The 25,506-nt window shown below is 39.8% G+C and overlaps 1 protein-coding gene across 2 annotated transcripts in view; it reads right to left on the bottom strand.

Moving 5' to 3' along the window:
* Positions 1-11,723: 11,723 nt before the first annotated feature.
* The window catches only part of NT5DC1 (5'-nucleotidase domain containing 1), a 126,784-nt gene continuing 113,001 nt past the window's right edge, over positions 11,724-25,506 (bottom strand). The window contains exons 11-12 of one of the 2 annotated variants that reach the window (XM_030489745.1): positions 25,180-25,348; positions 11,724-11,957 (exon numbers count right to left, since the gene is read on the bottom strand). In XM_030489745.1, coding sequence (XP_030345605.1) covers positions 11,839-11,957; positions 25,180-25,348 — 288 coding nt within the window. In that variant the 3' untranslated portion in view covers positions 11,724-11,838. The remainder of the gene's footprint in view (positions 11,958-25,179; positions 25,349-25,506) is intronic. The other variant, XM_030489746.1, reaches the window with a different exon arrangement.

Below are 25,506 nucleotides of genomic sequence, written 5' to 3' on the forward strand. Positions count from 1 at the left end.
GTGTTGGCCCTAATACCGGAGTGTCGGCAATTTGATTTTCTAGAACTCCTGGCAGCGGTACCGCGGCTCGGGCAAGGGGGGCTAGGGAGGTTAAAGTATCCAGAGTGACTCATTCCTATGCAATATCCATCTCTAGTTCTGTCCCCATACTGCAGGGAAGTAGTAGGACCTCCCATCCAAAAGTTCCCTCAAGCCAGCAAAGAAACAAAAAGCCAATTTGTCAATCTGCTCTTTTAAGTACAGTGTGACTACTTGCATAGATGTTTCCCATGTAAAACAAAAACCTGAAACACCATGATCATTCAAGCCAATCATCCTGACACTTTTTTGCAGTCACTCAGTCAAGATACTTAAGAAAAGAATATAAAATATGATAAAAGAAATTATCTTTTTAAACAGTTCTCTCTGCTTTCTCATTCTGACAGAAAGGAAAAAAAAAAAGGGCATGAAGAATTCCAAATATTTGTTGGGTTCCGAAAGTTGAGCATGTTTTATCAGCTTCAGACTACTCTATTGAAGTGAAAATAAAAATATTTACATGTGATACGGCAGGATGGTGTCAAACTACCTGAAGTTTACATTTCACAAAGCTTACTCTTCATTTTAGTAATGTGCCTACTGATGTTACTGGATCCATCAGTTCCCTGGCTTTAAAATGTAAAAGCTGTGTTTCCTGAGAATGGTTTTAAACAGGCTTTTTGTGGTTTACACTGTGATTTCCTGCTGCTCTATCAAGATTAATAAACCTGTGGAAACTAGATGAAACTAGAAACTATACATTTCCTTTCACCCCTTCACTCCTGTGGTATTTCCCAGTGATACCTATTGACAGTCTCACCCTAATGAGCAGGGACCCACAAGCTGTTGCTTCAAACTCTGAAAGCAATGCCAGAGCCTGGAATGAAGCCTTGCTTTTTTACCAGTAATGACATGTCTAAAAGCTCTAAGTGCTTCAGTTTCAGTCATGCAAACACTAGATTGATCATTAGAAGGTATGTTTCTAAGCACCTATTTGAATGGTGCTATGCTATACTGTATTGATAGTAGAATTGTAAAATACTAATGTAGTGACACGAATGAGCACGGGGAGTACTACAGACTTCCCCCATCAGACCAGATGTGACTAACAGGATGATTCTACTGAAATTTCTAAAATCATCAGGATTCCTTAAGTGATGAAGAGGAAGGTGTCTAAGTCCTAGTCACACGTCTGCATCGTTAGGTATTTAAATATATTAAGTAGCTGACTTTGAGCTAAATGGAATTAACCCTTACAATTCTACAGAACAGCATAATACCTGAATGGCTTTTGAAATCCTGACCATAGTCTGTGGTTGTATCTACATGTATTGCAGAGAAACTGCGCTATGCTGCCTTGTCAGGACTGAATAGCTGTGCAAAGGACACTGTGGCTACCTGTTCATTTGAGGTTCTGCCTCATAGAGGATAAGCTTGGATGTGCTTGGACCTTGCTTCATGCACTTCCGAGTGCTTAACATGTGGTGGAGATACATACACAGAGTGGAGAGCCACAAATCCTCTCTGCCTTATGTCCTCTTGTGTGAAATGGGGCTCATTTTAATTCCCAATAACTCACAGGGTGCTTGTCAGGCTAAACAAATAAATTAAAAGATATCAGATGATTCAGAGATATCTGAGAGGCAAGATCGGCTGCGTGGAGACCTCGTAGCAGCCTTCCAGTATCTGGAGGGGGCCTACAAGTTTGCTGAAGAGGGACTCTTCATCAGGGACTGTAGCGATAGGACAAGGGGTAATGGGTCTAAACTGAAAGAGGGGAAGTTCAGGTTAGAAATAAGGAAGAAGTTCTTTACTGGGTGGTGAGGCACTGGCACAGGCTGCCCAAAGTTGTAAATGCTCCATCCCTGGCAGTGTTCAAGGCCAGGTTGGACAGAGCTTTGAGCGACATGCTCTAGGGTGAGGCGTCCCTGCCCATGGCAGGGAGGTTGGAACTAGATGATCTTAGAGTCCTTTACAACCCAAACCGTTCTACGATTCCGTGATCTGTCCATTCTAGATTAATTTCAGCCTTGCCACTAATAATTTTGAAATGAAAATGACCCCAGCTTTAACAATCGTCATGAATATGGAAAGACGGAGAAAATTAGCCTAAGGGTGAGAAGGTTGGAGGAAGAGATGATATGTCCTGGTTTCAGTTGCAACAGTTATTTTTTTTCTCTTTCCCACTAGCTGGTGCAGTGCTGATAACACACCAATGTTTTAGTTGTTGCTCAGTAGCACTTATCCTCATCAAGGACTTTTCAGTCTCATGCTCTGCCAGTGAGGACGGGCACAAGAAGCTAGGAGGAAGCAGAGACAGGACACCTGACACAAACTAGCCAAAGGGGTATTCCACACCACAGCACAACATGCCCAGTATATACACGAGGGGGAGTTACCCGGAAGACCCAGGTCGCTGCTCGGGTCGGGCTGGGTATCGGTCGGCGGGTGGTGAGCAGTTGTACTGTGCATCACTTGTGCTTATTGGTTTTTTAACTTTCCCTTTTTAGTTTTATATTCTCTCCCCTTGTTATTTCCCTTATCATTATTATTAGTAGTAGTAGTTATTTATATCCAATAACTTTAGTTATTAAACTGTTCTTATCTCCACCTGTGGGGTTTACATTCTTTCAGTTTTCCTCCCCATCCCACCCAGGGAGGGATGGAAGGGGAGGGGTGAGCAAGCGTGAGATGCTGAGTTACCAGCTGGGCTTAAACCACAACAGATAACAGCTTTCGGCTATGTAAAAGATGCTGAAAAGAAGATGATAATCTCTTATCCCCATCCTCTGAGAACAGCATGTAAGTTGCAGTAAGAAAAATTTAAGCTAAATAGGAAAAAAGAAGTATCTGTAAGGGTAAATGAAGCAGGAGTGAATGGCCTCTCCGTCCCTGGAGGCTTTTTAAGTACAAGTTGGATATATATTTGACAAGAACAGTTCAGGTCTAGAAAGTCTGATATATCTTGCCTTAGAGCAAGGGGTGGACCAGGTGACCTGTCAAGGTCCTTTCCAGTCCTGTTTTTTATGATTATGTTCAAAATGCTACTTGCACAGGCAAGATTATGGCTTCTCTTTGATCTTCCTCTGCCCTTTACCTCTTTAGACATGGGTATAACCTTCCTTGCTAAGGTTAAGCTTCTCTCAATGGTCTGCTGCATGCGTTGCTGCGTGCCAGTGAATTTGTTGCTGATGACAGTAAGAGAACAATTAAACAATAAAACAATGTCAATCTGGAGCAGAAATTCTGGATGGGATCCATCTAACCTCTGATTGTGTCATGCACTTTTGTTCTATACTTGACCAGCAAATACCTCTGGTCTAGGCACGTTAGGCTTTCTTTATAACTGCAGAGAAAACCAAATAATTTTAGGGCAGAATTCATCTGACCTGTTTTAGACATCTTCTTTAGGGTATGACGACTCATGTCACATACCTATTCTTGCCACCAGCCATAAAGTTGGTTTAAATGACTGACTCAGTAACATACCATCTTACAGTTTCCAGTCCCTTGGTGCTTTTGTCCCTGAGGTCTCTCACTCCCTCTCTGCTCCCAAGTATCAGAACTCTAGTTTATTTGTTCCCATCTTCTTTTTTATTGGAAAGGTCCCTGAGATTAATAATTTTTGTAGCTGTCATTTCCTTAAATTACATCATGCAAAACTGACATATACAGCAAACTGACCTTTCAAGTGGCATTGCTCCAGAATTTATTTAGGAGAGGAGCTAAATTTACCTTTTGGAGCTAAAGACCATTGACTTGGCCAGTTGTGCAGACTGCGTTCCATGGAAATTGCTTGAAAACTGCTCAGTTCAGACACTGTTCTACTCATATGTCACATGCTCTTTAATTTTCCTTGGCCTTTCTGGCAAGCAGCATTACCAGGAACATGAAATGTCTGGTGTCTGTGTGGCTGAGCCAGATGTGTGTGGGAAACATTGCCCTTTTCCAACAATGGCAGTTTATTTAGGTCAAACACATAGAAGTCCCTGTCTTAGACACCCATGTATACAGTGCACATCTTGAAACTGCCCGCTGCATCAGAGGCATGGTGAGCAGCCAACTCCTGGTTGCAAGGTCTTGATAACATCTATCCTTTTCTTCCCCTTATAGTAAATGATGGCTGAGAAGTGAAAACTTCCAAGAAGGCCCTGTGGTTATCTGTCTTGCAGGGAAGGAAATGCACTTTATTTTCCTGCTGCAGTGCCGAGCTGGGTCATGAGGACATGAGGAGGGATCAAGCCCTTGTTGCTGTGCTTAGGCAGTGAGAAAGGAAGGCAGCAGGGCTCATCCTTTCTGGAGGAGACACGAAGTGTCTGCTGATGCTTCACACATTTTAAAGCCTTTGGTTCTAAGTTGTGAAAATGGGTGGGATGTTTCCTTTTTCTTTCTTTTTGACTGAAGATGTTAGCCTAAAGACGGAAGCTGTTTGTCATTCAGCCTGTTCCACATACGTAGCCTTGGTCATTCTTTTCTTTCTTCCTGAACAGGCTATGCAACAGCATTTTTTATCTTTTATTTTGCCTTTGTGGTTTTTTGTTTGTTTGTTTGGGTTTTATTTTGTTGTGTTGTTTTGTTTTGTTTTCAAATACCTCCTTATTACTGAAGTCCTATTCTCTGTGTGATCTATTTGGTCTCTAATTTCCATGTAAGAGGCACTTCTACTTTTGTCATTAAGTGACAAAACTCTTCAAATGAAGAGAGAAAAATACAAAATTCTCCAGATTCTTTCACTAATTCTCCAAAACAATTGATTTTCTTATGACTGTAGCCCTTGTGTTCCCTTTGTCTTTTGTGTCCAGCTGTGATGATTTCTGATCTTAGTGCTCCGAGCTGAAATCTGTAGGACAAGAGCGTTAGGCCTGTCTCTTATTGTAGCTGAACTGCAGAATTGCAAAGCTGGATACTTGTGTAATGATCACCCTGCCCTCCTTGATCTGGGCTGCTCTGCCCAACTCTTCCCCCTGGACTTTGTTAGTGCCACTTGAAGGTAGCTCTGATTTTCAAAACTTATCCCAATTACAGCCACGTACGAGGAAACGTTGGCTATATTTTTTCCAACCAGGGTGTGGACCAGACAGTGTCCTAACTTTGTTCTTGGTCCTACTACATCCTTCAGGTTTATGAGAGTGTTGCATGGTTCATACCATTTACTACTTGGGAATTTGGGGCTCTGGCTCACTGTGCAGACAATGAGCAGGAATAGTCACAGCTCCAAATCTAGGTAATGAAAAGGAGTGGCCTGAAATCAGCCCTGAGCATCTGGAAGAGTTGGAAATCTGGAAATCTTGACTAAGCTCATCAGGATACCTTTCTGGCTGGGACATTTAGTGTGGCACAAAACAATTTCTCTCACAGGAAAATCTAGCCGATTTTTTCCTACAGGTCTATCAGGTGCCAGGTGCATTTATAGGACTGGAAGGATGTGTTAGTGCTTCTTCCCTGCTTTGTCTGCTGCTACATCTACAGACTGGAAATGCTTTTCTATTTCCCACAGATGCAGTGTTACTTTTCTACTTTGTGGTAGCCAAAGTATCAGTAGGGTAGCTGGAAGGGGAAAGCACTAGATGTGTTTTCTAAACAGCTGTTCTTTGTATGTAAATGGAATGTCTTTCTCTGCTTTACATTTCCTTTCTTCCCCTCTGTCTTGCTCTCACCATGTGTTCAGCCTGATTTAGCCCAAGGCCAGCAGACAGAAAGTCAGATGAGAGAAAATTCCTGCAGATTTCTTAGGGAATGGGAAGCAGCAGCATCAGTAACAAGGTAAAAGACTGGTGAATGGAGACAGATTCATGGACCTCAGACTAGTCAGGAAGACAGCAGCCATAAAGTAGGTACATAGGTACTTCCTGTGAAATGCCAAAAATACCTGGACCCAATAAAAAATGATGTGTATCATCTGGTCTGTGCCTTTCAACAGCAGAACCAGTTTTATTGCTTTTACATTACTGTAGACATAAACTGGGTTTAGGTTTATCACCTAGTCAGGTTGCCTAACTGGCCTGCTCCCTCTTTAGCACTTATCTTTCCATTTCTCGGGTGACAATGGTGGGTGCTGTGCAGACTCCTATTCCATTTGTGCTGCTGCCATTTTGTGTCCCGCACCCTCTAATTCGTAAAATTAGAATTTTTTTTATGGCGGCTGGAAGCCATAACATGGTTTTGAAGTGGCTGCAATGGTTTCTCACCCCCCTGCAAGTATTTAGAAGTCATTATGGCCATGTGTGAGAGAACTACGTATGTGCTCTGGCAGCAGGAGTGGGAAGCGCAGGGGATATTTAGCACAGTTCTGATTAAATCAGTTTAGCTGCAGCCAGGCAGAAGTTCAGATGCGGCGCTTCAGATGTTTGCCCTTCTGTGAACTGTGACATCTGGTCAGCTGCAAAACCTCTGTGGTCTTGCCATGCTTGCCAGAGGACTGCTGTGGGTACTCACCTCATCCTGAAAAGATTTCCTTTACACCTTTGTCCTATATTCAAGAAAATGATCCGTTATGCTGGCCACAGTAAGTAGTCTACTGACTTGGAGATAGGAATCCCCAGTTTGCCATTTAAAGATGCGGGCAAGCTTTTTGAGCTGGAAATCTCCGAGCCTGTTTAACTTCCTGGATTCCATCTCATTTTGGCCCTGATCCAGGCTCTGTTTTCAAGTTAAGCATTTCTATTTATAATGCTTACGGAAAAGCAGGATTTGTTTCTTGCACTGAAAACATTTGGAAGAAAATCTCTATTTTTTTACTTTTTTTTTTTTCTCTTCTGTGACTCACCAAGGGGGTTTGATGTTCCACTTACTCAGAATTGCAGGAAACAAAATTACAGGCAACTGGATTTATAGTGGGATTGAGCCTTTCCCTTGGAGGACTCTGGATCAGCTACATGCCTGCTGGAAGGGGTGGTTCATGGGCAGTTGTTAGCAATAGATGTCTGTGGCTACACCATTACAGCTGTTATACCATTATAGCTGGTGCTTTGCAGAGATAAGGTTCCCGTAGCTTAGATGCATGCTTTCCCTCCTAAATCTGATGCTATCATTCAGCTGAAATACTATCATCTGCCTCCAAGCATGTATACAGAAAGAGGCTTTTTGTGTTTTAAAACTCAGTTGCGTAAATGTAGCAGAAAACTTGCCTTGCTCCTTCCATGATGCTGAGGAGCGACAGGCTGTCCCATGCCGTGCCCGCTTGCCACGGGAGTCAGAAGCAACATCTTCCTGTCAGATCCCCACTCTGATGTGTGAGACTTTTAGCTCTTTGCACAGAAGTGACTTCTAAACCCAACTTTCTGAGAAACTGTACTGTAAAACATCAAGGTTGTATATAAAAGTGTGTTTTATCAGTGCATTTTTGTTTCCTGTGTTAGCAGAAGAAGGTTGACATGGAAATTCAGACGCTGCCTTCTCAATGGTGGCATCTCTCTGCTAATTTATATATTCTGCTGTCATTTGACTTGGCATGATCCAATGCATATCTGGCCCCAGAAGGAAAGACTTAAAGGTGAAGCTACAATATTTGTTTGGTATGTGATTGGACAAATCATGGGCAAACACTTCAAACATGGCCACTCTGAGTAATGTAAAATCATGTCTCTATGGATGGTAAGAAACATGATTACAAATTGTATATTGGTCTACATAGCTAGAAAATACAGCTATACATCTATAGGAAAGAAGCACTACAGGTTCAGGTTGGAAACCATTCATTTTGCTAGGGCAATAGGTGTTTGCCATACCCCACTCCTCTCTCAGGTTGGCTTAGGGCTCCTGTAAAGAGAAAAAAAAAGAGGTTTCTATAGAAGAATGACTGTTTATCAGGAAAACACAAGTGAACAGTTTCGAATTAGAGCAATCTCATGATAAGACAGCCTTTACTGAGGGTTACATGGTTTGCAAGCTGGTTGTAGCCATATCCCATCCAGAGTGTGCTATGACTTGGAGCTGGGCCAGAGTTCATTTTCCCTCAAAGAAAATTCACTGTTGGGTATTGTGTGCAGTAGGTGATTTTCTGTATTCTATTTTACTAGACAGAAGCTGGTAAGTAATCTCCAATTTGCCAGTGAGGTATGTTTCATTTCTTCAATTTCTAAAGTATTGGCCAAAAAGGTTGTTAAAAACCTTACAGCCTATACAGCTGCTGGCAGAATGTGACCTAGGAGGATGTAGCGGGCACGGTTTTCAGTTGTCATAGTGAAACGGTCATATTGTTGTCAACTGTTATAACCAACTGCTGCTATAAAACATCACACTAGGAAGCATGGGTAGGGCTAAAGCTTATTTATTTGAATGCAGGTAACATTTGGAGTGCTATAGGTCATGGCAGGGGATGGGCGAGATCAGTGGTTACACAGTGTCTTAAGCCCTAGGACACTGGAGGGCTGATCCAACCACCCTGCCTGGAGCGCTGGAGCCCTTCCGCACTCCATAAGATCTGCCTGTCACACATCTGTGTATGAATTCACTGTTTTGTGAACTGCAGCCCTGTTTTGTAGATGTTTTTTTCCCTCAGTAGCTGTCATGCCAGGCTGAGCAATGGCTGTTTGCTACTTACGCAGATTTAAACCAGTTTTGGGGATGCTGGTTCCCGGTACGCATCATCAGTCAGATTTTGCTGGAAATTCCCTTAGGAATCACTCCGGCGCTGCTGCACTATCACACATCTGGGACTCAGATGAGTTGGAGAGCCACAGCAGCCCAGCAAAGCACCAGCCTCAAAGGCCTGAGTCCAGGAGTGCTCCATATCTACCACAGATAAGCTATCTGCAATTGTTTATTTATCTTTTACTCACTGGGGATTAAGAAGCCTTTAGTTTCCAGGAACAAGCTCTATCCAGGAAACACTTGCAGTGAGCTCTGCTTTGCATTAAAGCTGTCTTCCCTATAGGTATTAAAGGTATTCATTTATTAAAGGCATTAATTTATACTAGTTTTTAGTTGATTTAGGTATCTTTTATTCTGGGTGGGTCAAGTTTTGCTTTGTTCAGGGCTATAGCATGAACCTTTCCTTGCACTCTTTGTGATAACCTTGTCTCCCTTTTTTCTTTCTGCTGCTCAGCTATAAAGCAAATTCAGAGAACATATATATATATGTATATTTTCCAGAAAAAATTTCTCTTTATTTTAAAAGTCAGACATATGTGCTTCATACCAAAACAGATGCCAAAAGCGACTTAATATTCATCTCTGGTTTTAAGAAAAACTGTGGTTTTCAGGGCTATGTAACCAGACACAGTGATTTTAATGAATCTTTACAACTTTATGTCTTCCTGCTGATACTCAAGATAGTTTTGCAGGCACTTCAGCAATCTTTCTGTCAATGGCCTCTCACAACAGAATCCAAGAAATTTCAGAGATTTCCAGGGGTTAAAAAAAAACACAGGAAGAAGGAACGATGGTGTCTTTACAGTGTTATGTTAAATATGGCAAGCTCTCTAGCTCTCTTCCAGTTTTCTGCCATGTGCGTTTCTTCTCCCTGGTCTCCACACCACCTCTATTTCCAACAGCTCTCCCATTGCCACAGCACTGATTGCCCTCCGAAAGTTCATCCACTGCCAACCTCTGCTTTGTAGTAAGAAAGACCTGTATAATTTTCAGAGATTCTTGAATAAGAAGAATCTTTAGTAAGAGTCGTTCAGTCCTGATTTCACAGGAACTCTGTTTTTCAGGCAAATGCTTCAATTACTCTTCCTCAGTCTTTCTGCAGCCACAGGCTGTGGTGGCACATGAAGCCATGCTTGTAGTAGCCTTCTGTTATCCACCTCTTTCTCTGCTACTGTGTGGTCCTACCCACAGTAAATGCAAATGGCCTTTGTCAGAAATGGGTACTGTCACCTCCCAGTTGAGCAAGTCTGAATATGTATTTCTGGTGGTGAGCTTTGTGTTCAGGTTGTCCTTAGAATCTGCCACCCTTCCATTAAAGAAAATACTGCTTCTCCATGAAGAAGCCAAGAACCAAGGACTTACTTAGACGATTTTCACTCTTATTTTCATTAATTCAATTTTAATTAATTTTCTTTAAAAAAAAAACCCCAAAACCCAAGAAAAAAATCCCCAGCCTACAAAAATCAGTTCCAAATTCAAAACAACAAAAGCATGAGGCTACATAATATTATTTGCAGAGGATTACTTGATTCAGGTTAGAATTTCAAATGATGCTGTAATCAGGGATCTGAGATTTTAATCTGGGTATCTCTCTGCTTAATACAAATCATACCTTTGTCACGAGCCAGATTTGCTGCTCAAGACATCAATGCTAATTAAAAAGATTTCACAATAGACTCAAGTATTACTTATTATTACCTTCTTAAGTCAAACATTTTCAGCCTATAGTTTTTGAGGAGGAGAATGGCACTTCCATTTCCCTTCCTCGTCCACCATTTCCTTTTAAGGAAAGGTTTTTTAAAATTTTTTCCTCATTTGTTTTATGTTTCTCTTTCAAAAAATGATGCTTAATGTTAAATTGGAAATGTTGCACATTACTTGTAAGTATACTGGACCACAAGTATAATATCCTATGTAAAGGTAGGAAAAAAAATACGGTAACAAAAGCTGATATCTCTGAAATGAGATGGAATGATGTCTGTGTCTGATTCTCACATAAAATATTTTAACTGGTGAACCTGCAAAAATATAGAGTAAGCTGTGATGACATAAGTGCTAACACAAGTTAAATCCATTCTAGTAATTTTCTAGGTCTCAGAAAGAAAATTCTCTTGAAAACAAGAAAATACATTTTCTGTTTATTGTTCTGTAAACTTTGAGGGAAATTTATCTGAAATTCTTCTATTCTAGTGTGCCAAAACTGCTGACTAAACAAGTATCTTTGACATGATTTTGCATCTGCTACCCTTTGTTAGTTACCAAAGGCTCCCTGTCCAAAGTGCTGGAGAACAGGTCTTTGGAACTGAATCCGCAGAGAACAGGATTCCTGTTCGCTTAAATTAGCTGGTAAGAAAGCACATATTCAGCTTATGCCTTCAGTCTTGCTTCTCTTCTGGGCTGAGGCTGTACTTAGCAAAGATGGCTCTATAGAGCTGGGTGCTATATCCTTTCTACTCTTGAAAGGGTTTCCCAGGGAGGTGGAGAATGAGGGTTTGAATCCACTCAAGCTGAGGTTTCCCTCCTTCTCCAGAAGAGCTCTGACTCGAGGTATTGAAGACTAAAGGAGGAAAAGGAATGAAGGGAACCTTACTGTTGAATAGTGGTTATGCACTTTGAGGAATACGACGCATATGACAAAGGCTTTTAGGACTCTCAGTCTGCATTTAGTTGCCTAAATCCCATTCAAGTCTCTTTTTGGGTATGATGTATCTTTCTATGTGGGCCTCAATCTTTCTGCATCTCCAAGAATAGTTACAGTTGGAGAATAAATTCCTCAGAACCTGCAAAACACTGATCTGTGGTGATAACTTGGGCTGTCAAAGGTAACACAATGAAATATGGTTGAGGGTCTGGTTCAAGTCTTTTCTGGGGCTTATAGTAGTAATAGTATCACCTTACAAAGGGATGGTACCAAAAATGTCCTTGAAGTTGTAGAATGTAACTTGGGATGAGTTACTATTATTACATTTCTCTTGAAAGCTTTGGGCAGTGCATAGAAAAAGCCAACAGCACTTTGCAAAAGGTAGCGGTGGTTGGAAGATTTAGAGAAGGATGCATGCTCACCTGTTCCGGCTGGACTAGAGAAACAAGTGAAACAAAAGTCTACACAGGAGTTTGCTTTAATCTATCATTCTATTTTATGAAGCATCACACAGCATTTTCACCAATTAGCATTTGATAGCAGTCTAAGTAAGGGCCACAGGGTTATTTAAGGAAAAAGCCAATGACCTATTTCATAGTCACTGACTCCTCATTTGGCAGCATCACTCTTGGAGGGCTTGGGTAGTACCCGGCAGTTGCTGACCTATTTGAGCAAAATCGTGTAAATCTATAATCCAGCGGTAAATCTGAAAGACAGAAACATATCACATCTGATTAGCAGCACAGCCCATATCACATAAAAAAATAAGCCTGTAGTGAATAGCAGTACTTCTTAAGACCTTGAGCTGTTTGCTTACTAGCTTTAGAACTCAATCAGATTGTGTGATTACATATTTATTGGACATGTTCAGCTGTCCAAGGGATTGGCTTTCAGAGTTTACTCAACTGCAACAAAGGATATTCAGTTCCTTGATTGCTGAAATAATGCTCGTCATAGAAAATGATTTAACTAATGCTGGAAAAGTAAACAAAAATCTTCATTGAGCCTAGATGGCCTTTTCCCACTAGAACACTTTCACATTCATTCTTCAATTTGCCACCTTTCTCTAGAAATCAGCAATCTACTCATAAGAAGGCTATGTTTAAAACAAAAAAGTCTGTTTGGTTTTCTTGGTTGGGTTTGGTTTTCGTTATTATAGTAAAATTCCCCAAAGGCACCCGCTCTTAGACCTTCCTGCAGTCCAGTGTTAACAACATCATTTTGTATTAATTCTTAGAAATCCACACTTGTAACTTGGCATACTCATCGCTTCCAATTTGTAAAGAACACTGAATGCATTAAAATAGTTCTGAACAGTCAAAGCTTTCTTTTATGTAGCTTTTTAAAAAAACCTCTTTGCTGCCAGCAGTGACCCACCCACCCTCACAGGCAGAAAACTGATACTTCCCATGCTCACCTCGTATTCAAAGTTCACAAAGCCAAATTAAAACCCCACACCAGTAAGACTTCATTCAAGAAACAACAATTACCCTTACAATAAATGAAAAAAACCCCTACACCAAACAAGAAAAAAAACCCCAAATGGTTAGCTCCTCTCCATCCTGTCTGTTTAGAACCAAAGCAAAAGATAAAAACTATTACTCAGATCATCTGAACAGTAATTTATTAATGACAACTTTTATCTTTTTAATTTGGAGTAAGTTTGGGGTGGTGATACCCTATCATCGTGCTACAATTTTCTTTTTCTTTGTTCTTTTTACTCAGCAGCATTTGTGAAACAGAAAAGCACAATCTTAGCAGTTTTGGCACAAAAACCAGGAAGTTCAGGTCTGTCTCACAAGTGATTCACAGGCAGGCACCAGGACAGCATCCAGGTCTGCAGCTTTAAGGCCATATTAAACATAACTAAAGCAAGCAAATTAGTATTTAGATCCAGCTGAAAAATCACATAGAGGCTGGAATAAAGTACGGCTGGGAAGACACTTGATTGGAAGTAAATTACGCCTTATTAAGTGGGTTACTTCAGCTTGTCAAAGTACATTTTCTCATTTGGTTGGAGTCGAGCACAGCAGAACAGGCAGATGTTTTTCTAGTCTGTGAAGGCCCAGCGGATTTACTGGCTGCTGAGTCTATTTATGACAGCTCTGTTTAAAACAAAGGTTTCCAAAATAACAAATAATAATGAAATAGAAAGCAAGTATTTCTGAGTATCTTTATAAGCTATAAAAACACATGCCATACAGTTATTTTTATATAAAAGCTTTCACTAGCTTTTTAGTCTAGCAGTCTGGAGTCTCCCAAGAGTAGTTTAACCGAAGAGCGGCACAAATGGGGCAGACTTGATGCAGAGTTGCTTATGCTGAAGAGAAGAACCATTTGGATCAAAATGGTAATTTTGTTGATATTTCCTGTTAAATTAGCTTTACACAATAAGTTTAAACACCAAACGCATTCAATATACAATGCATAAGACTCCAAAAGAGAATAATCATCTTTTTACATATTCAAACTCCAATCTATCCATTTTAATACTGCTTTTGTCTGAGCAGGCTGACTTTGGAAGATGACCAGAAGGTGCCTATATTTAAAAATGTTGCCCAAGACATCACTGAAAATTGCATGAAGCATGAAGCTGATACTATTCTTCACCTATGAAGCAGACTTTATGTATCACATAGGAAAACCTTCATGTATTTCCATTTTTTTTTCATCAGTGATTTTACTTGCTGCATCTGTTGCATCTGCCTTGCCCAGAACATACAACATTTTATGTTATTGCTTGATTTCTGAGAAAAGTCTGGACTGATCAGAAAGGCATACTTGGAATCTTAGTGACTATAAATAAAAACAGAGTGGGGGAGACCTTATAGCAGTCTTCCAATACCTAAAGGGGGTCTACAAGAAATCTGGAGAAGGGTAAGACAAGGGGTAATGGCTTTAAGATGAGATGAGGTTTCGATTAGATATTAGGAAAGAATTTTTCACTAGTGGTGAGGCACTGGCACAGGGTGCCCAGAGAAGCTGTGGCTGCCCCAACCCTGGCAGTGTTCAAGGCCGGGTTGGACACGGGCTTGGAGCAACCTGGTCTAGTGGAAGGTGTCCCTGGTCATGGCAGGGGGGTTGGAACTAGATGATCTTTAAGGTCCCTTCCAGCTCAAACCATTCTATGATTCTATGATGCTATGAAGAAGGGCAAGTATACAGGGAAAAATAGATTTTTTTTTTTTTTTTTTAAATTGGTGGAATGCAGAATTTATTAAAAAAAAAAAAGAAAATTCCGAAACTGTCATAGATGAAGACTGTTCATTTAAACTAAGTTCTTTGAAAACTTTTCAACTTAAAATAAAATGCAGTTGCCCTGGATTGCAAAAGTATTATGTGAATTGTACAGCAATGTTCAATACACCTTCTTTTGATGTAGATGGCAATGGTATGACTAGGTCCAAGAATACTGTCTCACTAATAAAAACTAGTGACACAGGTCTACAGTCTGCCTTCTGGACATAGCAGCAATTAATTTCATATCTGGTCTTACTCCATATTATCACTGATGACATAGAGAAGAAATAAGCAGCTCCATTTTCACTAAACTGACATGCTTGTACAGGCCACAGCTTAATGCAAAGGCATGCAGTACTTGATAATAGAAGCAGTCTCAGGAAAAAAAAAAATGTTGCTTATTTCCAAGTTGTTTGTTTTCCCAATGTTTTTGCCAGTAAATTTCTTCAAGTTCTGCTACTGTGCATGCTCACAACTGCTGCTGTCATTGCAGACCTTTGCATCTTTGCACCCACGTCCCATCTAACCCTTATGGAAAGTCCTAAAGTAGGCAGTTGGCAGATACCCAGTTCTCTCTGAGAGATAATTTGACAGCGAGGCTCTAATTGGTCCTAACCTACACTGACAATGAATTCAGCACAAAACTCATCCAACATTGCCACTATCCTAAAAAAAACCCAAACTCCAAACCCAAAACAGCCCTGAACAAACTAAACAGCTTGAGGCTGGAAGAATGAACTAGCTGGCTCTACCCAATTGCTTGAGCACCACAATCTCAGAATTTTTCAACCACATAGGTAATTCTTATTTTGTTTCCAAGACACATAGGCTATTCACTTTTAGAGCTGTAGACTCCTAGAAGTTAGACATGGAGGGTGTCAAGATCTATGTCCCTTTCTACATCTACAGAAATGTCAAGTATTAAATGCATCACCCTGAATTTCAGTTTCTTTCCTTTCCTTGCTCCCATTCCAAAGCCTGAGTGCAATTCAGTGATGAAAAACACTTCTTTTTTTTTTTTCGCAGTGACCATTCAGTGCTATTAGCATTTCCCAAGAGCTTGCTCAGCCCTCATGGCTTGTATGCTGTAGCCTGAGCTCAGAAGCAGGAGTCCTGCCCTGCCCTACCGTGTGAAGAACTCCAGCATCCCTGGTGTAAATAAAATGGCAATGATGATGTTTAAACAGCAACCGCTGTCAGTAACTGTGTTCCAGCTGCTGTGTTCCAGTTATCCAGACCCAGGTATTAAGTAACATTAATTACAACATTGTGCTGTGATGCTTATGTATACCCATATCCATGCATGGATTTAGGTGTTATGGATGGAGTTATTTCATAGTTATTAAGCTGACAACATCTCAGTTTCTGTGTGCTGTTCAGTTAGTACAAGCCAAGTAAATGAAAGCCACAAGGTTTTATCAGAAGAAAAATCAGAGTTCCAGCCACAAGAAGGAAAAGGAAACCACAAGAAGAAGGAAAACATAATATTCTCGATGAGTGATCAGGAAAATATTTGAATAACTGAATGGAAGACAATTATAACCTAATCCAGACACAGGCCTGCTTGATAAACTCAATGCTCACTTCTAATCTATTTTTTTCTTTTTTTGAGATTTCCTTGAACAAACCAATACATTAAGCAAACATAATCTTAACCAAGCGCTTTAGATGGAAGGCATTTTTTCAATTAAAAGCACAGTCCAAGACTGAAACAGATTTCTCCCAAAATGCACAGCAGAAATGTCAGGAAACATTTTGCAATATTGACCAACAAAAGCAAAGCCAACATTTTTTAATCATGACACCACAGCAGCATCCCTGTGACGAGTGAGAAGCCCTACAGAAAGCAGAACTCTGCTCCCCTCACTGAAGTCTGCAGCCAGCGGGGCTGGAGCCAGGCTCTGCAGAAACCTCCCAGTAAACATCGGGGTTGTGTTCTTAAGTGAATCCAAATATATCCTCCTGCTTATCACCAAGGAAAAGGCACAGAGAAGAAAACTAAAACCTCAGCGACATCCAAGTTTTAACTTGAAAAATCTTTAAACTGCTTAATTGTGGCAAATCTCAGAAAGCAGACAGAGCTCCATCTTACGGCACAGCATCCAGGTGGTGTGACTGCAGGGGCAAACTGTCAGCGAGTATCAATTCCCCTTTTAAAAGAATTCCAGTAATTTACATTAGCTTAGACGCTTTGCTGTGCGTGTTTCCTTGTATTTCAAAGGTGCTAATGAAGAAGAAGGAAAATATAAGTTTCTCAATGGTAACAGTTTCTAATAATAATTTCTTAACAGTGGAATAAGCACAACTGCTGTAGGGGAACTCACCAGTTTGGCTGCACTGCTGAGTAACCCTTTACTGCAGGTAAACGATCATGGGTGTTGGGTTTGTTTATATACTAAATGTTTCTATCTCCTGACTCATTTCTAGTTTATAACAGTCAAAGCAGTAAGAGCTCAGAGTGTGAGGGAGCAGACTAGTGGCAAAAAGGAAGAATACCCAAGGTCACAAGCAGATTTATCTGATAGCAGCTATTTTTAGCAAAACTTCTAAGGCTGATTTTCCTAAATAGGAGGTCAGATGTTTGCTGTACTAAAACAAAGCTCCTGAAATAGCGAAGTGAACACAAGGAAAGCATCCATCTATCAATTACATGAAAGTCATTGCTGTTGTCTGCACACTCTGAGACTCAAAAGTTAGAGAGGAGGAGGAGGGAGGGTATCTGTGCAGTGTCGTTCAGGAAAGGGAGGACTCTTCAGCATAAGTATGCCTTATAGAAGGAAGTTGCTAAAACTCCTGAGTTTGGATGTAACTGGTGATATGAACCAGTGCAGTTTATTTCTGGGCATCTAGGAAAAAGCCGATTACCTAAGCTATTTAGAGGGAAGGTTTTTTTTTTTTTTTTATTTTTTTTTTTTTAATTAAATTCCTGGGCATCCAGGAATAAAGGAATAAAGACTAAAACTAGCCCCAGTGAAAGTGCAGATTTGCTGCTTTAATTGCACCTACATGGGAGCTTTTGCCAACACAGGCATATTGGTTGGAGATCATGCCTGCAGCTCTGCCAGTAGACATTTGTGGCATGAGCTTGGCTTGAGGAAGATCTTCACTGCCACTGGGGTTTATCACTGGTTACTATTCTGATGTATGTAACATGGAAGATGATGACGTTGTAGAAAACCTAAGTGGCAAACTGTGGGGAGATGTGGTATAGTAGCTTCACTGTAAGAGTTTTGCAGTGGGATGAGTGCCCAGGGGATGGAAAGACCATCCCATCATTGCAATTGCCCATGGTGTGCAGTTTCACCACAATTATCCTGGGAGTAACAATTAACGTTACTTTGGGTCTACCCTACAGCGAAAGGACTGCTGACCCTGGCTTGAATGAAACAGCTGCGCGCAAGGCATGCACTATACTTGCATCTGAGCCTGACAGTCTGCAGCAAAGGAAAACCTTAGAAATTCCTTTGCTGTTTTGTGTTCATATGAGAAAACTCATTATCTCTACATGAGGGAAATTTCTCTCATTTTTGTTTTAGTTTAAATGGTGATTTTTGGAGATCCCTTGAGAAAATAGCCCTGTGTGGTTCTTTTTGCTTGATCTGGAACTGATCAAAAGAAAATACAGGACTATAATATTTTTAAATATTTAGATGAAGACTTAATTTAAAAGAAATCCTAGGAGAATGCCAAGTTCCTAGTAGCTGGTGTTAGTCTTTCAGGAATCTGTTAATTAATTTCTGTCTGAATGACTCATCCTGGATCTAAGGGTGGTGGGAAGGTCTTCTGAGGTAAATTGAAGAAGTTAGCCTGAAAAGCGATTGTTTGAGATGACAGGCATTTCTGATTGATTAAGAAAAAAAAATAAGTTGCATTTGAGACTGTGCAGAGGCTATATTAAGATAAATGCAGTGATAATATGCCCCACTACTTTCATTTTGAGGTAAAGTCACCAAGATCAAACTTACTCTTCAAACTTGGGTTAATGTTGTCATGTTTCCCTCTCTTGTAAAACAAATGTTTTCTTTCCTTTTCCCTAATTTTTTTCCTTTGGATGGGTTACAAACATTGGTTACCTTAAGGTAAAAAGCCACACACAGAGACACATCAAGCCTATATTGGGTTTTTTGGTGTGTTTTACCATCTAAATCCACAGGGAATATGTTAGGCAGCAATCCAGAGTACATAAATGCTCCCAGCAACTTTTTCTTGTACATGTGACGTTGCAGGTTATGTAAAATTCCAGCCTGGTCAAAGAAGTATTTCCAATACTTGGTTACTTACCTATTTCCACATTTTTCACACTCAAAAATTATCAACACTTTGTATTACCAACCAGTGTTTTTAAAGAAGTGATCTAAACCCACCCCATAAGTCTGTGATCTAGTCAAACCCCAATTATAGCTATAATTACAGCCTGCAAATGAAATTATGCTGCCTGAGTTGAAGGATAACTTTAAAGCAGAAATGACTGAACGTTTCCCCCTTTCTTAATGAGTTGCTCATGAGTTCTCCCTTTAATCTTTTAGAGGCGGCTGTACTTTGACATCTCACAGAGCAGAATAACGATGGCAGGAGCATTTCTGTCAGTTATTGGCTAGGAAGTAATCTTTCGGGTTCTGCATGATTTGACACGGCCTTCAGGGGCACAAGTCAGTACACCTTTCTGGAGGAGGAAAGAAAGGCTGGTCAAACCATAATACACTGAAAGCTGTCCTTTCTATGTTGAAAATTAATATCAAGGGGTCAAGTCCTTTAGAAAAGCTGGGGTCTCAGGCCCTTTGGGTCATGAAGACTTTTTATAAGCTAGTTCTTATTTACTGAATAATAATTTGTTATGGTTGAAATGCAGCTGATTGATGGTTTCAGTTGTATTTTGCAGCTGAAACACAGAAATGCCTTATATTTGTCTGTTCTGTTGAGTATGTTTTTCTTTCTGTTACATGAAGAACACTGAAACTAGTGTCCTGGAACAGATAAATAGGATTTACATTATCTGATGCTTTTCAACTTACACATAGGGCAAGATGCTGTAAATACGTTCAGAACATGTATCTTCTCTCTAGTAATTTATGTTTGCTACCTGTTTTTTCACGTGCATCAAAACTTTAGAACCAGAAAACCTCAGAAATGTTGTATATGTATACGAATTTTCACCAAATGTAAAAAATATGTTTCTTGCATAAAAAGTTTCATTATAAGAATGACCTCTTTGGCCTTTTAATAGCAACTACTGTTTACAGCAGCTAAGCCCCAAAGCAGTTTAAATCTTCAAAGCATTTTGATAAACTTACTTACTTAGTCTTTAGATGATATTGTATAGATACATTTTTACACTGTAGCTGTTAAGTAAAAGCATGGTTGTAAGATCACGTATTAAAAAGAAAAGGTTAATGCTAATTAACAAGTAATGCATAATACAGATAGTTCTATACATTTAAGGAAATTCTATGCTATTATTGTATTATTTGAATTATTAAGAACACATAATTATCACTCTAGTTACAGGAAACCCTAATTTAATTTTAATAGGAGCAGGATTTGACTTTAAATGATGTAATGTCAATGAAAAAGCACAGTACTAATATATTAAAATATGGGGTATTTTTTGTTTCACTTCAACAATAATTATGAATGATACTGTTCAGGATATAGAAGTGAGTATGTGGCTACATGGTTAGTGAAATTCATGAATCCATAGTAATTGATTCAAGGGCATTCACCTTAAAATGCATGTTTAAAAAGGAGAATGAAGTTTGCAATTTGTAGTTGATCTGTGATGGGCAAACCTGGCTATCTGCAACCCATGCGTTGCCAGTGCTGGTGCCCTGGCTACAGCTGCCTTGGGCTTTCCATTGTGCAGATAATTCGCAACTCTAAGCAGAAACATGAACTTCTTTGCCATGGTTCACTGGCAATTTTATCATTATATTTATAAAGCAAGCAGGCTGATGACTCAAACTCCTGCAGAAAGTGGCAGGGTACAGATCTGTAAGAGTCTTTAAAGAGACAGCTTTGGTGAATTATAATGGAGATTTTTCTCTTGTACTAACCAACTGAAATAACGATAAGGTGTGAAGAAAAACTAATGCACCCATATGATAAGATTTCAAATAGCATGCAAGATTTAAAAAATTGCATTATCCTCATGCATGACACAAGCTTGGTTATCAAATGACCAGTGTGAAATGAGCTCTGTCTCCACAACACATTTACAATTGCACTAATTCTTCTCTGAAATGCAACTCTCCTGAGTTGCAACTTTGCTCAATCTCCTATACTTGCTTGCAGTAATTTTTAACCCTATGACAAACCTCACCACTCAGAAGTTATGAGACAAGTTCAGGAGATCAGGTTAACTAACAATCATGACATTTAAAAAAGGGGTTTTTGTGGGATTCTCCTTATTGGTATTTAGACCCCACTTAATCTTTTCTTTGCAATGAAGAAAAAACCCCCAACTTACTAAAATTCACCCATAAGCTCTGAAATTCCAGTTACTCACATTTGAATTTTTTGAAGTGTTACTTTTATAAAAATACCAACCATAATGAGATTCAAATGAAAAGCATTAGCTTGAAATATGTGTATAATTTTTGAGGTCAAAGAATTGTTTAACAAATACCCATCTGCAATGGTAGCACTGGCTACCATTTATTTTACAGACTTTTTCCTTCAAAAACTTGCTTACTGAATAAGAGATTTAGATTTGATCTTCTTTGTAAATCAGAGAGATCTTTTGCAATTATTGTTGGATATGTGATGCAAGACATAATCATTTACATAGCTATCTGATCAGATGGCTACAGAGTAGCAGAAAGTTAAGTTCAGATTATTCAGGAATGGTAGGTAAGAGTACCTCTCTCATGGATGGCTCATACTAAACTCTCTGAAGTGGAGGAGGATGTATTAGAAACTCTGATTTATGCAAAACATCATGTTTCAGACAGACCCCTACATATTTAATTTCCATACGTGAGCTTGAACGTAACATTCCCACAGTAATGGATCCTGGTTTGGAAATTTCATTGTGCTTGAAAATGGTCAAAATCTGTAAGTGAGCTGTAAATGAGGAGAAGTGGCGGAACGGGTATGTGACCAAGGCATGTAGAATAAACAGGAGCAGGGGCATTGGCTTCTACCATTTTATTAACCATATGCTGTCAATATAATAATGAACTCATCAGTTTTCCATACTGAGAAAAACTTCCCTGCTTACTGAAAGTGGGGAAGGAGAATTAGCTCACAGAAGACTTGCAAAACGTTAAGGAAACTTTCAACTTAACTCATCTTCTCTTACTATTACAAAGATCTAACCATAATGTTACTCTTCAGTTAAACCTTTCTAGTGTCAACTCAGTGTCAAGGTGATAACGTCTTAAATGAAGAGTTTTATTTGACCTTTATCTGATTTCCACTCTGAACAGAGTAAGGTACACAGAAGGTATTACAGAGGATCCTTTCTGTCCTTTGGCCAATTTTAACAATAAACAAAACGTCCTTTTTCATGCACAAGGAAAATGACAATCTCTGTTTAGGGACTGTCAGGGGAGCTTAGATGACAAACTGTGACACGATAATCTGCAATCCCACTAATACTTCCCTTGCCAGAGGTGAGATTAAAGTTCCTAATTTCTGATGCATCTTTGAATGCAAACCCCTTTTGAGTCAGATACTGAATTTTTAAGTGAAGATGAGGACAGAAGGTAGAAGAATGACTACATTCATTAGCACAGAAAGCTAACACAGAATGGATTGGATTGGATTATCTTGTCACAAAGTTGTCCTTTTCCTAATTACATATACAATTTGTGTATATGCTCTGTTATTTTATGCTTTGAATGGCCAAAATTGCAACAGCAGCATTCCCTGTGAAACCCTTTTCCTTACAGTGCTCTTTGGTAAGTATCAGATTAATTACATGTATAAATTCTTCAGGTGAAACTATGAGAAGGCATCTGCACTAAACTTACAACATCTTGGTGAAAAAAGAGAACTGTCTAAGATGTTTCTATTGCAACTTCTCAATCCAGATCTATAGCTTATTTTTATTTTTCTGACATATTCCCTTTCTTTAAAAAAATGGAAGTGGGCTTGAAGGGTTTTATTACTCAAAATGAATTTCTGATAACTCTAAAGAATTCTCATATGAACTTTGATGAAAGCGAGTTATTTTTGTAAAACACCGCTAGTATTGAATAACATCGAATAGTTTTTGGAGTAGTCATTTCCAATGAAAAATGTGTCTTGAGAAGTAAACCAAGCTGTTCTTTATGCACAGATATATGTTGCATCCAAACAACAAGACCCAATTTTAAAGTTAGCACAGCAGCAAATGTGTGCCTTTCACCAAATACTTCTGCAGATGGCAAGCTGTTGGGATATTGAGTTGTACGTGGCACTTACTATCCCCCACATAGTATGTACAAAAGCCTAGTGAGATATTGCTGATAGAGAAACCCTGGTGAGACCACAACTCACAGGAGGCTGCAGCTCATCTCCGGGGAAGCATCAGCTTGTTTGGCTGCGTCAGGTTGGGCCAGGGCTGCCAGGGCTATAGCAGCTGGTGGCTGGGAGCTGGGCTCATAGGGTCAGCACGCAGGCAGCCTGGCTGCACGTCTGGGCTCGGGGGATCTTGAGGAAAGGCTTGTGTTTTTGCAGCTTGGCAGTGGCAAATCCTCTGCTGGTAATTAAAGTAGATGAATAGAAAAGGAAAAGCTGGAGCGCATCAAACTCGCATAACCCGTTTGAATCTCTTTTAGCTAGTTATTCCTAAATAGCTGCAGTTAAACTATGACTTACAGCTGCAGCCAAAAACTTCAGGGCTTGGCAAAGCAGGGGCTCTCACAGCTTGCTGTGACAGGAGTCAGGCAAGGTATTCGAGAGGATTCAGGAATTCCTCAACATCCATAATAATGAACATCTGCTCTTCTGTACAAACAAACAAGAAATACCTCACTCTATAAGAAGCCAGAGATGGTTTTGTACCTTCATCTTTGAATCTGCTTTCAGGCACACAGCTGCAAGTCAAAAATGTTATTTCTCCCCTGTCCTTTAGCTCTGAGGGATAGGTTTTGCAGACACCAGCCCCTGCCCCAGCACCAGTCTGATGCAGAGAAGGAGGACAAGCAGACTTTGCAGGGGCTCTAGCACTGATGATAGGCAGCCATTTGGCTCACTGATTTACATGGATAGGTCTTTCTGGTTCTCACCCCTTCATTTGTAGCTAGAAACTTGTCTAAAGCCTTTGCTAGCTCTGCAAACTGCGCTGTGGTTGAGGGGGAGCTGGCTGGGAGGCAGAGTTTCACAGAGTGTGGCTGACCCATGTGTTCCTCCAGGCCAATACTTCCAAAGCAAGCTACAGAATGACTCTGGGAAAGGTACTGGAAGAGAGTTTTATAGAAGTTACCTCTCTCTTGGCAAATGCCCCTGGTACATTCAGGCTTTGCACCTTTAGGCTGAAATACAGACTGCAACACGACAAATATCTGAAGCATAAGTAAATTGTGTCACAATATGAGTTTTCCGTTTTGAGATATCCTCATAATGTATGTACATGTTTAGAATATGGTTGCGAAGGACAGGTCAATCGTGCTATGATGCAGAAATAACTGCTGGGCAAATGTGAAATCCTCTCTCGGAAAAACTTTTTATTCCTTAGTCTTGTGCATGAAGTAGGCAACAGATGCTGAACAGAGGGGTTAGTAAATTGAATGCTTGCTGTGTTCTTCATACAGCTAAGCACCTAATTAATTTATTCCTTTAGATATGGTCTATTGATAAAGTTCAGTAAGGCAAAATGATTGAGGACACAAAGATACAGGGACTTCACCACCACTTTGTTATCAAATGGTATGTACCGCAGTTGCAAAGTTATTGCAGCATTACTGCTACAACTATTGCTAGGAACCATCCAAAATAATGTATGGTCCCTCCAGGGCTGAAAATTAGTGGAGATCAGAAGATCAGCCATAACTGAACCTTTGATGCAGCTTTGATGTAAGAAGGCAGAAAGCCTGAGCTGGATTCTCAGGTGAATTTTTGGAGAACAAGACATTGCTTGTGATTGCCTTGTTTTCCAGATAAGGAATATGTTTTAGGCTCCAGCTCCATCCATAATGATGCAGTTTCAAAAGCAATACACACATTAAAAGAGAGAGAGAGAGAGAGAGAGAAGCACAGTCCTAGGCATTCTTAGCTTCATTACATTCTTGTGTTTGTTCATCTCCCTTTCAACTGTAATGGGATAAGTGAGCTGATTGAAGAAGGATAACAAGCCACATCAGAGAGAAACATATTTGGAAGTGTAAAAACCCCAAGTAACTTTGCATGTATTTGCTTCCTAATGTAACTTGCCATTGAAAGTAGAAACAGCAAAATACTGTGGGGAAGTCCTTACTGAGTTCAGGAACTAATCTACAGTCTGTTAAATGCTGCGTCCTATTTCTAACCTAGAATAAATTAAACATCTAGTGTTTGCAGATACAAACAATAAGTGGTGTATCAGACAATTATTAAAAGCACAAACATCTAAGTAATTAATAGCCACTAGCATTAACTGTTGTGTGAAATGAACAGAGTATTTTTGAATGTATTTTGGACACATGTAATCTCGAAAATAGATTTACAGTATTACAAAGTTACTATGAATACTACACATTCTTTAGGGAAAAAAAAGCCATCTTCCTTACCTGCTATTGCTTCAAGACTAGGGATTGCAATAGTGCTGTAAGTGCTAACACATTTACAGGACCATGTGCGAACTAAGGTTTCCTCTGCATTTTCCAGACCTGGCAATCTGTCCATGAAGAAAGAGCCCCACTGTTTAGATACAGAGTAAGGAGCTTTGAGCTGATCTCCCTGAAAGAAAAATTAAGAAATATGTAATCTTAGGCAAAAAAAAAAAAAAAAAAAAAAATCTTCTTTCCTTATCCAATTATAAGCATTAGTTTAAGGAACTCTAGAGTTTCTTTGATTTACTGGAAAAATGGTATTGTATCTCAGGAGCAATGTGACTT

The sequence above is a fragment of the Strigops habroptila genome, chromosome 6 (genome assembly GCF_004027225.2).
Source record: "Strigops habroptila isolate Jane chromosome 6, bStrHab1.2.pri, whole genome shotgun sequence".
NCBI classification, from domain to species: domain Eukaryota; kingdom Metazoa; phylum Chordata; class Aves; order Psittaciformes; family Psittacidae; genus Strigops; species Strigops habroptila.